Genomic DNA, 13,793 nt, shown 5'->3' on the forward strand with positions numbered 1-13,793 from the left:
GAAAAACTACGGGTAGTTTTTTCTCTCCAAACATAATACCCTTTTTTGTGGTACCTGGATGTAAATCAGAAATGTTTAACACCTCTTTCATTGCCTCAATCATGCAGTGAATGGCCCTGGCAGGCAATAGGTTTGACTCATCGTCGTCGACACTGTTATCAGTATCCGTGTCGACATCCGGGTCTGCAAACTGAGGTAGCGGGCGTTTTAGAGCCCCTGACGACCCCTGAGGCACCTGGACAGGCACGAGCTGAGATCCCGGCTGTCCCACATTTGGCATGTCGTCAAATTTCTTATGTAAAGAATCTATACGTGCACTCATTTCTTTCCATAAGTTCATCCACTCGGGTGTCTGCCCCGCAGGGGGTGACGTCCCTTCAAAATGCATCTGCTCCGCCTCCACCTCATTATCCTCATCAAACATGTCGACACAGCAGTACCGACACACCCCACACACACAGGGAATGCTCAACAGAGGACAGGACCCACAAAAAGCCCTTTGGGGGGACAGAGTGAGAGTATGCCAGCACACACCAGAGCGCTATATATATACAGGGACTAACTGAGTTATGTCCCTAATAGCTGCTTTTCATATAATATATGTATATATACTGCCAAATTTAATGCCCCCCCTCTCTTTTCCCTCTTACTGTTACTGTATATTGCATGGAAGAGCCAGGGAGCTTCCTTCCAGCCGAGCTGTGAGGGAAAAATGGCGCCAGTGTGCTGAGGAGATAGGCTCCGCCCCTTTTCCGCGGCCTATTCTCCCGCTTTTTATGGAATTCTGGCAGGGGTATTTACCTCATATATAGCCTCTGGGGCTATATATTGAGGTATTTTAGCCAGCCAAGGTGTTATTATTGCTGCCTCAGGGCGCCCCCCCCCCCAGCGCCCTGCACCCTCAGTGACCGGAGTGTGAAGTGTGAGAGGAGCAATGGCTCACAGCTGCAGTGCTGTGCGCTACCTTGGTGAAGACAGAGTCTTCATGCCGCCGATTTTCCGGACCATCTTCTTGCTTCTGGCTCTGTAAGGGGGGCGGCGGCGCGGCTCCAGGACCGAACACCAAGGACTGGGCCTGCGGTCGATCCCTCTGGAGCTAATGGTGTCCAGTAGCCTAAGAAGCCCAATCCGGCTGCAAGCAGGCGAGTTCGCTTCTTCTCCCCTTAGTCCCTCGCTGCAGTGAGCCTGTTGCCAGCAGGTCTCACTGAAAATAAAAAACCTAAGTCTATTCTTTCTAAGAGCTCAGGAGAGCCCCTAGTGTGCATCCAACCTCGGCCGGGCACGAATTCTAACGGAGGCTTGGAGGAGGGTCATAGTGGGAGGAGCCAGTGCACACCAGGTAGTCTGAAATCTTTCTAGAGTGCCCAGCCTCCGTCGGAGCCCGCTATTCCCCATGGTCCTTACGGAGTTCCCAGCATCCACTAGGACGTCAGAGAAATCTCAGTTTTCTCCTCCCGTTGTCTTTCAGGCTACGAAAATTTGACAGGCCCTGAGGGTTCTTCTTAAATTTGATGGTTTGGACCCAGATACTCCCCTCTGGTACTCTAGTTGGCTTCCTGAATTAAAAGCTCTCTAGGAAAGGGAGGTTTGGGCACCTAGATCCATAGTCTACATATCTCAACTATACAGTGATGGCACATTAAAATCATTTCAGCAGTTAAAGGTTGAGTTTCATTTACCCAACTCATACTTTTATAGATACTTACAACTGCGGCATGCTCTACAAAGTCAGTTCCGGAATTTACTCCCTGTGCTCCTCCAATTTCCCGTTAAGACCTTTGTAAGCAAATTGGGTAGAGTTAAGGTGACCTCCCTTGCATACTCTTACCTCCTTACTAAACTTCATTCAGACCCTCTTTCTGGTCTGCGCGTGAAATGGGAGGGAGATTTAGGCCCTATAGACGAAGAGGACTGGGCTCTTGCCTTGGAGTATCCAAGCACAGTCACCAAGTCCCCTACATTTCAACAGATCCAGCTTTTTATTTTACACAGAACATATATGACACCGGTCAGGCTGGCTAGGTTTGGGATTGGTTATTCCAATGTATGCCCTAAATGTGGTGTTGGTGAGGGTTCCTTCTGACATCTGGTGTGGGATTGTCCGTCTATATAGGTGTTTTGGTCTGGGTTCAGGTCAATTCTGGAGGGAACAGGCATATCTGGGACCGTGCTCACCCCGCAATTTTGTCTTTTGGGGATGGGAAACTCTGCTTCTATGTACAGATGGTACGGTCTATACGCTCACAATATCTGTGCTTTGGCTAAGGGATTAGAGAGTACGGTTGGCTGCTAATAGTCCTTCAGTTTCTGCATTTAAAACCTTGATGAACGCTACTCTTTCCAAAGATCGCTATATATATATATATATATATATATATATATATATATGTGTGTGTAAAAAATATCGCTGTATCTAAATTAGAGAAAATCTGGACTCCCTGGCTTGTATCTCCATATTCCTCCCCTGACTATCTGCCATAGAGGTTATTAGAGTTCCGTGACTTGCTATGCCATAGTTTGATGCCGTGCTTTGTGCACTTTATGAATGCAATGCTGCTTTACGCTCTTTTTCTTTTCTAGGTTTCCTAGGTTAGTTAATTAACCAAGGTTAAATAATATATATAAAATTAGTAATGAAGGTTATTATATTGTTTATGGATTTCGCTATTTTTCTCAGTATGAGTATTGTTTTTTCAACATGTGCACTTATTGAAATGCTGGTTACTGCTGTGTAACTATTATTCAGGCACTTTGTTTCCACTATGGTATAATACCCTATGTACAGTGCTTCATGTTCGCTCTGCTGCTCACAAAAATTTTTCTGTTGTACTGCAATTGTATTTTATTCTTGTTTTACATGTGATATGCGTTATCTGTACCTGTCATTGTGTCTTGAATCAAAATACTCTATTGAAAAAAAAAGATAACCCAGCTTGCTTCCTGTGCAATCACTACCAAATGTTTCCTGTGGGATTACATATGTTCCCCAAATTCTGCATGTGTGTGCACTAAACATCACCACAATGGGCCTAATTCAGATGTGGTTGGAGTAGCTATCACTGCTGCTTCTTTTGAATGCATCAGATCACCGGACTCACTATCAGGCGGCCGAGCGTGGTATGTTAGATAGACTTAGGTCGACAGGGTCTAGGTCGACCACTATTGGTCGACAGTAAGTAGGTCAACATGGTTTCTAGGTCGACATGAAAAAAAGGTCGGCATGAGTTGTTTTTTTTAAATGGTGTTGTTTTCTTCGTAGCGTGACCGGGATCCTCAATTAGTGCACCGTGTCCCCTCGCTTCGCTCGCCATGCTTCGGGCAGGTTACCGTTCCAAATTGTACTCCACATGGATCGTAAAGTATGAAAAAATTTAAATAATGGAAAAAATTTGAAAAACTCAAGTCGACCTTGAGTCCCTGTCGACCTAGAAACCATGTCGACCAACAGTGGTTGACCTAGACATTGTCGACCTAAGTTATGTCGACCTAGAGACCGGATCCCCAGGCGGCCCATGGTGCCGCGCAAGCCACCCAACTCAAAGGCCGGGAAAGCTCAGTGCAACCACAGAGATTCCTGGCCTCTTCCCTCCCCCTAAACAGCGGTGACACGACTCCGCTTTCCTAAACGGAGCCTGTCGATGACACTCCCCACCTGCAAAACAGCATCAGACTTTTACTCACTGACTGAGTACATGCTACATCGCAGAACCCGTTCACGCATGTGCAGAACGGTTCCTGTGCATGCGCAAAGTACCGATAATCGGTACTTTGTGCATCCCATAGCACTTGCTACAGGATCTGAATCACCCCCAATGTGCAACTCATTCTCTTGCAAATTCAATGAATCAGCTGCATACAGTGTCATAGTTTCTGGGGGGTAAGATAAATAATGCCTTTCAGCAGTGACTGGTGTGCAGAGCATCAAAGGTGTTTACAAATATGATGGGTCTTTAATAGCCGTTAACAGTTAAGCATTGGGCAGAGAGCACACAGGGCATGACAGGGACTACCAAAATCAGGAATGTTTTAGAAATAATAAGAGGTAGCAGAGATCTCCTCTATGTACTGAACAAATGCTATATATGCCAGGCTCCTTCTACAGAGGGGTATATTTACTAAGGTCCCGATTTTGACCGAGATGCCGTTTTTTCTTCAAAGTGTCATGTCGGGAATTTACTAAGCAAAAATCTCGGCAGTGATGAGGGCATTCGTAATATTTTGGAAGTCCTAGGAAAAAATCACGAATCAATACACCATAGGTCAAATACGCCTGCAATTTGGTAGAAATCGGTAATTTACTAAAAAGTACAAAACACAAACACTGCCAACAATAGCCAAACACTGCCGTGCTGAAATACAATTCGTGAAAAAGTGCAAAAAAAAACAGACCTGCTTTTTTATCCCGTGTTTGGATAGGCATGCAGGGATCCATGAGATCCGTGCATGTTTATCAGTGGGTAGGGGATGGGAAAGTGTTTATTTCTCGAAAAAAAATTGCGTGGGGTCCCCCCTCCTAAGCAAAACCAGCCTCGGGCTCTTTGAGCCGGTCCTGGTTGCAAAAATATGGGGGGGGAAATGATAGAGGTTCCCCCATATTTAAACAACCAGCACCGGGCTCTGCGCCTGGTCCTAGTTCCAAAAATACGGGGGACAAAAAGCGTAGGGGTCCCCCGTATTTTTGAAACCAGCACCGGGCTCCACTAGCCAGATACATAATGCCACAGCCAGGGGACACTTTTATATAGGTCCCGGCGGCCCTGGCATTACATAACCAACTAGTCACCCCTGGCCGGGGTACCCTGGAGTGGGGACCCCTTCAATCAAGGGGTCCCCCCCCTCCAGCCACCCAAGGACCAGGGGTGAAGACCGAGGCTGTCCCCCCCATCCAAGGGCTGCGGATGGGAGGCTGATAGCCGTTTTGTAAAAAAATGAATATTGTTTTTAGTAGCAGTACTACAAGTCCCAGCAAGCCTTCCCCGCAAGCTGGTACTTGGAGAACCACAAGTATCAGCATGCGGAGGAAAACCGGGCCCGCTGGTACCTGTAGTACTACTACTAAAAAAATACCCCAATAAAAACATAAGACACACACCTTGAAAGTATAACTTTAATGCATACATCCACACCTCCATATACACATACTTACCTTATGTTCACACGAGGGTCGGTCCTCTTCTCCATGTAGAATCCATGGTGTACCTGTTGAAAAAATTATACTCACAAAATCCAGTGTAGATGGCTCTTCTTCTTGTAATCCATTTGTAATCCAGGTACTTGTCAAAATAAAAAAACGGACGCCCGACCTCGCACTGAAAGGGGCCCCATGTTTTCACATGGGACCCCTTTCCCCGAATGCCAGAAACCCCCTCTGACTTATGTCTAAGAGGGTTTTTTCAGCCAATCAGGGAGCGCCACATTGTGGCACCCTCCTGATTGGCTGTGTGCTCCTGTACTGTATGACAGGCAGCACACGGCAGTGTTACAATATAGCGCCTATGCGCTCCATTATAACAAATGGTGGGAACTTTGTGGTCAGCGGTGAGGTTACTTTCGGTCAGCCGCTGACCACAAAGTTCCCACCATTGGTTACAATGGAGCGCATAGGCGCTACATTGTAACACTGCCGTGTGTCATTCGTGATTGAACTTTGACCTCAAACGGGAAAATACGATTTTTAGTAAATATACCCCAGAGTGCTGCACATTACCTCACTGCAACTATGTGACATAAAGTGATTTCATTCAATTCCACAAGTAAAACAAGACAGTGCCAAGTGGGTACATTTTAAAGCTAATACACAGGAAAAATAAGATTTTACTTACCGGTAAATCTATTTCTCGTAGTCCGTAGTGGATGCTGTAGACTTCGTAAGGACCATGGGGATAGACGGGCTCCGCAGGAGACATGGACACTTTAAGAAAGAATTTAGGTTCTGGTGTGCACTGGCTCCTCCCTCTATGCTCCTCCTCCAGACCCCAGTTAGAGAAAACTGTGCCCAGAAGAGCTGACAGTACAAGGAAAGGATTTTGGTAATCCAGGGCAAGATTCATACCAGCCACACCAATCACACCGTATAACATGTGAAAACAACCAGTTAACAGCATGACAAACGACAGAGCATCAGGTCAAACCCTGATGCAACCATAACATAACCCTAATTGAAGCAATAACTTTATACAAGTATTGCAGAAGAAGTCCGCACTTGGGACGGGCACCCAGCATCCACTACGGACTACGAGAAATAGATTTACCGGTAAGTAAAATCTTATTTTCTCTAACGTCCTAGTGGATGCTGGGGACTCTGTAAGGACCATGGGGATTATACCAAAGCTCCCAAACGGGCGGGAGAGTGCAGATGACTGTGCAGCACCGATTGAGCAAACAAGAGGTCCTCCTCAGCCAGGGTATTAAACTTGTAGAACTTTGCAAAAGTGTTTGAACCTGATCAAGTAGCCGCTTGGCAAAGTTGTAATGCCGAGACCCCTCGGGCATCCGCCCAATAAGAGCCCACCTTCCTAGTGGAATGGGCCTTAACTGATTTTGACAGCGGCAATCCAGCCGCAGAATGAGCCTGCTGAATCGTGTTACAGATCCAGCGAGCAATAGCTTGCTTTGAAGCAGGAGCACCAAGCTTGTTGGATGCATAAAGGATAAACAACGACTCTGTTTTCCTGACTCTAGCCGTTCTGGCTACATAAACCTTCAAAGCCCTGACCACATCCAGCAAATCGGAATCCTCCAAGTCAGTAGTAGCCACAGGCACCACAATAGGTTGGTTTATATGAAAAGATGAAACCACTTTCGGCAGAAATTGTGGACGGGTCCGCAATTCTGCTTTATCCACATGGAAAACCAGATAGGGGCTTTTATGTGACAAAGCCGCCAACTCTGACACACGCCTAGCCGAAGCCAAGGCTAATAGCATGACCACCTTCCACGTGAGATATTTCAACTCCACCGTTTTAAGTGGTTCAAACCAGTGGGATTTCAGGAAACTTAACACCACGTTAAGATCCCAAGGTGCCACTGGAGGCACAAAAGGAGGATGAATATGCAGCACTCCCTTTACAAACGTCTGAACTTCAGGTAGAGAAGCCAACTCCTTTTGATAGAAAATGGATAGGGCCGAAATCTGGACCTTAATGGAACCCAATTTTAGGCCCAAATTCACTCCGGACTGTAGGAAGTGAAGTAAACGGCCCAGCTGGAATTCCTCCGTAGGAGCATTCCTGGCCTCACACCAAGCAACATATTTTCGCCATATACGGTGATAATGTTGAGCTGTCACGTCCTTCCTAGCCTTTATCAGCGTAGGAATGACTTCATCCGGAATGCCTTTCTCTGCTAGGATCCGGCAACCGCCATGCCATCAAACGCAGCCGCTGTAAGTCTTGGAACAGACAGGGCCCCTGTTGCAACAAGTCCTGTCGTAGAGGAAGAGGCCACGGGTCCTCTGTGAGCATTTCTTGCAGATCTGGATACCAAGTCCTTCGTGGCCAATCTGGAACAATGAGGATTATTCTCACTCCTCTTTTTCTTATTATCCTCTGCACCTTGGGTATGAGAGGAAGAGGAGGAAATACATAGACTGACTGGAACACCCAAGGTGTGACCAGGGCGTCCACAGCTATCGCCTGAGGGTCTCTTGACCTGGCGCAATACCTCTGTAGCTTTTTGTTGAGGCGGGATGCCATCATGTCCACCTGTGGCAGTTCCCACCGACTTGTAATCTGTGCGAAGACTTCCTGATGAAGTCCCCACTCTCCCGGGTGGAGGTCGTGTCTGCTGAGGAAGTCTGCTTCCCAGTTGTCCACTCCCGGGATGAACACTGCTGACAGTGCGCTTACGTGATTCTCCGCCCAGTGAAGAATTCTGGTGGCTTCCGCCATCGCCACCCTGCTCCTTGTGCCGCCTTGTCGGTTTACATGAGCCACTGCGGTGATGTTGTCTGACTGAATCGGAACCGGTTGGTCGCGAAGCAGGGTCTCCGCTTGACGTAGGGCGTTGTATATGGCCCTTAGTTCCAGGATGTTGATGTGAAGGCAAGTCTCTTGACTTGACCACAGACCTTGGAAATTTCTTCCCTGTGTGACTGCTCCCCAACCTCGGAGGCTTGCGTCCGTGGTCACCAGGACCCAGTCCTGAATGCCGAATCTGTGGCCCTCGAGAAGGTGAGCGCTCTGCAGCCACCACAGGAGTGACACCCTGGCCATGGGGGATAGGGTGATTAACTGATGCATCTGAAGATGTGATCCGGACCACTTGTCCAGTAAGTCCCATTGAAAGGTCCTCGCATGGAACCTGCCGAAGGGAATGGCCTCGTATGATGCCACCATCTTTCCCAGGACTCGAGTGCAGTGATGTACTGAAACCTGTTTTGGTTTTAATAGGTTCCTGACCAGTGTCATGAGTTCCTGAGCTTTCTCTCTCGGGAGATAAACCCTTTTCTGGTCTGTGTCTAGAATCATGCCCAGGAAAGGCAGACGAGTCGTAGGAACCAACTGCGACTTTGGAATATTCAGAATCCAGCCGTGTTGCCGTAACACTTCCAGAGAAAGTGCAACGCTGTCCAGCAACTGCTCTCTTGATCTCGCTTTTATGAGGAGATCGTCCAAGTACGGGATAATGGTGACCCCTTGCTTCCGCCGGAGTACCATCATTTCCGCCATTACCTTGGTAAATATTCTCTGTGCCGTGGAGAGACCAAACGGCAACGTCTGAAATTGGTAATGACAATCCTGTACCACAAATCTGAGGTACGCCTGATGAGGTGGATAAATGGGGACATGAAGGTATGCATCCTTTATGTCCAGAGACACCATAAAATCCCCCCCTTCCAGGCTTGTGATAACCGCTCTCAGCGATTCCATCTTGAACTTGAACCTTTTCAGGTATATGTTCAGGGATTTTAAATTCAATATGGGTCTGACCGAACCGTCCGGTTTCGGGACTACAAACATGGTCGAATAATAACCCCTTCCCTGTTGAAGGAGGGGAACCTTGACCACCACCTGTTGAAGATACAATTTGTGAATTGCAGTTAACACTATTTCCCTCTCGTGGGGTGAAGCTGGTAGGGCCGATTTGAGGTATCGGTGAGGGGGCATCTCTTCGAATTCCAGCTTGTATCCCTGAGACACAATTTCTATCGCCCAGGGATCCACCTGGGAGTGAACCCACTTGTGGCTGAAATTCCGAAGACGTGCCCCCACCGGGCCTAGCTCCGCCTGTGGAGCCCCAGCGTCATGCAGTGGATAATACGGTGCTCTCTTAGGCTGTGAGGGAATAAAAGGCAAAAAATTTGACTTTCCAGCTGTAGCTGTGGGGACCAGGTCAGAGAGACCCTCCCCAAACAATTCCTCACCCTTGTAAAGTAAAACCTCCATGTGCCTTTTTGAGTCGGCATCACCTGTCCATTGCCGAGTCCACAGGACCCTTCTGGCAGAAATCGACATAGCATTTATTCTAGAACCCAGTAGACTAATGTCTCTTTGAGCATCTCTCATATATAGGACAGCGTCTTTAATATGCCCCAGGGTCAACAATACAGTATCCTTGTCTAAGGTATCAATTTCCTCAGATAAGGTATCCGTCCATGCTGCTACAGCACTACACACCCAGGCCGACGCGATTGCCGGCCTCAGTAAGGTACCTGAATGTGTATAAATGGACTTTAGGGTAACCTCCTGTTTGCGATCCGCAGCATCTTTGACGGTAGCCGAATCCTGTGACGGCAGGGCTACCTTCTTGGATAAGCGTGTTAAAGCTTTGTCCACCCTAGGGGAGGATTCCCAGCGTAACCTGTCCGTTGGCGGGAAAGGATACGCCATAAGAATCCTTTTGGAAATCTGCAGTTTTTTATCTGGAGATTCCCAAGCCTTTTCACATAACTCATTTAGCTCGTGTGAGGGGGGAAAGGTTACCTCCGGCTTCTTTTCCCCATACATATGCACCCTCTTGTCAGGGACTGGGGTTTCCTCTGTGATGTGCAACACATCCTTAATTGCTATAATCATATAACGGATGGATGTAGCCAATTTTGGCTGTAACTTTGCATCATCGTAATCGACACTGGAGTCAGAATCCATGTCGGTATCTGTGTCAACAGTTTGGGATAGTGGGCGCTTCTGAGACCCTGACGGCCTCTGCGACATAGGATCAGGCACGGGTTGGGACCCTGACTGTCCCGAGGCTTCAGCTTTTTCTAACTTTTTATGCAAGGAATTAACATTATCATTTAAAACCCTCCACATATCCAGCCAATCAGGTGTCGGCACCGTCGGCGGAGACACCACATTCATTTGCTCCCGCTCTGCTTCCACATAGCCTTCATCAGACATGTCGACACAAGCGTACCGACACACCACACACACACAGGGAATGCCCTCTCTGAAGACAGTTCCCCCACAAGGCCCTTTGGAGAGACAGAGAGAGAGTATGCCAGCACACACCCCAGCGCTATAAACCCAGGAATAACACAGTAACTTAATGTTAACACAGTAGCTGCTGTTTATATTGCTTTTTGCGCCTAATTATGTGCCCCCCCTCTCTTTTTACCCTCTTCTACCGTGTATCTGCAGGGGAGAGGCTGGGGAGCTTCCTCTCAGCGGAGCTGTGGAGAAAAAATGGCGCTGGCGAGTGCTGAGGAAGAAGCCCCGCTCCCTCGGCGGTGGGCTTCTGTCCCGCTTAAATATGCAATTTTTTGGCGGGGGCTCATACATATATACAGTGCTCAGCTGTATATATGCTTAACTTTGCCAAAAGAGGTCCCAAATGCTGCCCAGGGCGCCCCCCCCTTCCCCCGCGCCCTGCACCCTTACAGTGACCGGAGTATGTGTAGGTGTGTGGAGCAATGGCGCACAGCTGCAGTGCTGTGCGTTACCTCAGTGAAGAACACGGAGTCTTCTGCCGCCTGTGAAGTCTTCTTTGCTTCTCATACTCACCCGGCTTCTGTCTTCCAGCTCTGCGAGGGGGACGGCGGCGCGGCTCCGGGACCGGACGGCGAGGGTGAGATCCTGCGTACCGATCCCTCTGGAGCTAATGGTGTCCAGTAGCCTAAGAAGCAGGACCTAGCTTCAGAGAGTAGGGCTGCTTCTCTCCCCTCAGTCCCACGATGCAGGGAGTCTGTTGCCAGCAGAGCTCCATGAAAATAAAAAACCTAACAAAATACTTTCTCTCAGCAAACTCAGGAGAGCTCACTGAAAAGCACCCAGCTCGTCTGGGCACAGTATCAAACTGAGGTCTGGAGGAGGGGCATAGAAGGAGGAGCCAGTGCACACCAGAACCTAAATTCTTTCTTAAAGTGCCCATGTCTCCTGCAGAGCCCGTCTATCCCCATGGTCCTTACGGAGTCCCCAGCATCCACTAGGACGTTAGAGAAATATGTGGTGTTGCTCATAGCAACCACTGAGAAGCCTACTATAATTCCCACACAATATAAATTATAGTTTGAATCTATTAGGTTGCTATGGGCAACAGTACAGTTTTCCTGTACATCAGATTTCAAAAATCTGTTGTAGAACTTCCAACTGAATCAGGGCAATATGGCTTGTCCTGTTGGGACTCATCCACACAAATCGCTGCTGGCTTTGGGGCATTCACACAGTAGCGTGCATTAAATTCATACTGACAATGGTGTATGCAGCATTCCCAAAGCATCCGACATTAGGATAAGGTTCAGTGTGAACTCTGTTACTGGTGACGGCACTGCACAGTGGCATCAATGTGGGAATAAGCTCTGAAAGTTTAAGGATTTGAAATGTAATTTTATATATATATATATATATATATATATATATATATACACACACACACACACACTGTATATACTTATTTATTTATTTCTTTTTTTAGAACAACATGTACTGTATTTCTCTGTACAAGATTACTCGCCTTACTCCGTTCCTGATGATCTCTTATAAATACGTCTAATATTCTTATTAGTTAACCGTCAGAGAAAACACAGATTTTCATACTTACATAAGACAGCATAGCCTTCATCTCCTCATCACTCCTTACAGTGATTCGGTCACCATCCTCATCTTCATCTACAAAAAAAATTACCCGATCATAAGGATAAAATATTTGTGGGGCACATTTGTAAAAACTAGATTGGGACACAAGTGATGTAGCCGGGTTTTCACCAAAAGACTACCCATTATAAGAACACTGCACTTTTAAAACGTTTGTTCCACTGTCGACTGTAACTCTCTTACTTAGGAAAGGCTTCTGCCCCTAATGTTTAGCCCTGACTGCAGATCTATGCTGTAGAAAATGTAACAGGATTAAAAATAAATAAATAGCATGGAAAAGTTTTTTGACTAACTTGCAGCAGTGCAGGATTTTTGAAGTGTGCCCAATACATTTACACATTTCCATTTTTATTAATTAATTATTATTCCTGCGCATATGCCCGCGAAGTGAACGCAGAAATTATTGCTACTGGTATTTGCGAACCAATCTGAATTAGGTCAAATGTGCATTGTTTTTTGAGGTCTGTAAAGTGCCTTAAGTCCTGTTGGAGAAAGAGTGCTATATAAATAAAATTATTATTATTAATAAAAGTAAATAAATAGTTTAAAAAATAGAAAGAAAGAAAATATGTAAACCAGCACCAGGCTTTTTGAGCCAGCCCTTGTTACCAAGAAAAAAACACGGGACAAAATGCGTAGGGATCCCTAGTATTTTTAGAACCACTAGGGGAATAATGTCACAGACAGGGGACACAGTTCACCTTGGCCAAAGCATTCTCCCCCCTTACTAGTTTGCCCAGGCCGGCAGGAATTGGGGACTCCGCCAATAAAGGGATGCCCCCTCTTCAGTCTACCCAGGGATGAAGTCTGGGGCTATCCCCTGCACCCCTTGCTAGGGGGTGCGGGGTTCATAGCTTGCAGTAAAAGTTAGAATAAATTAATATATATATTTACCCTGGTTGTGGATTCTACTGGACAAGGGGACCGACCAGCGCCAGAGACAAGGTGAGTGTAGTGTATTAAAGTTTTACTTTCAACAGTGTGGGTACTTTTTTTAAAATATTTCTTTTACATGGGTATATAGGTACCACCGGGTCCTGCATGCTGGTACTTGAGGTTCCCCAAGTACCGGTATGCAGGGGAGGCTTGTTGAGACCTTTAGTCCTCCTGTGAAAGACAATATATATATATATATATATATATATATATATATATGGATTTCCTGTATGACCCTCCATTTTAAGTTAAGCGATTTTTACCTAATTACTATTTCCATTTTTTATCCTTTTTATGTCTTAAGAAAGTATTTTTATATATATTCTTTGATACATATTTAACCCCTTTTTTAGAAGTACTCACATATACCATTTTACTATTTTTATGATATATGTAGTTATGTGTTGAGAAATATTTTATTTTTAAAAAATAGTGTTCTTATGTATTTTGACAAATATACTGTTCATATTTTTTACAAAAAATATTTTTACCATGTCCTTTATAAATCGCATTTTAGTCCTCTAAATATTTTTAATATAAACAACATTTGGTCGCCAGAACCCCTACCTATCCTCCGTATTCATTATATATATATATATATATATATATATATAAGAATTTACTCACCGGTAATTCTTTTTCTCGTAGTCCGTAGTGGATGCTGGGTACTCCGTAAGGACCATGGGGTATAGACGGGCTCCGCAGGAGACTGGGCACTCTTAAAAGAAAGATTAGGTACTATATCTGGTGTGCACTGGCTCCTCCCTCTATGCCCCTCCTCCAGACCTCAGTTAGGGAAACTGTGCCCGGAAGAGCTGACATTAC

The 13,793-nt window shown here is 46.2% G+C and overlaps 1 protein-coding gene across 2 annotated transcripts in view; it reads right to left on the reverse strand.

The window, feature by feature from the left end:
- The window catches only part of MAP2K5 (mitogen-activated protein kinase kinase 5), a 270,085-nt gene that overhangs the window by 244,547 nt on the left and 11,745 nt on the right, over positions 1–13,793 (reverse strand). For both annotated transcript variants that reach the window (XM_063925546.1, XM_063925547.1), the window contains exon 3: positions 11,980–12,047. In XM_063925546.1, coding sequence (XP_063781616.1) covers positions 11,980–12,047 — 68 coding nt within the window. The remainder of the gene's footprint in view (positions 1–11,979; positions 12,048–13,793) is intronic.

The sequence above is a fragment of the Pseudophryne corroboree genome, chromosome 6, assembly GCF_028390025.1.
Source record: "Pseudophryne corroboree isolate aPseCor3 chromosome 6, aPseCor3.hap2, whole genome shotgun sequence".
Lineage (NCBI taxonomy): Eukaryota > Metazoa > Chordata > Amphibia > Anura > Myobatrachidae > Pseudophryne > Pseudophryne corroboree.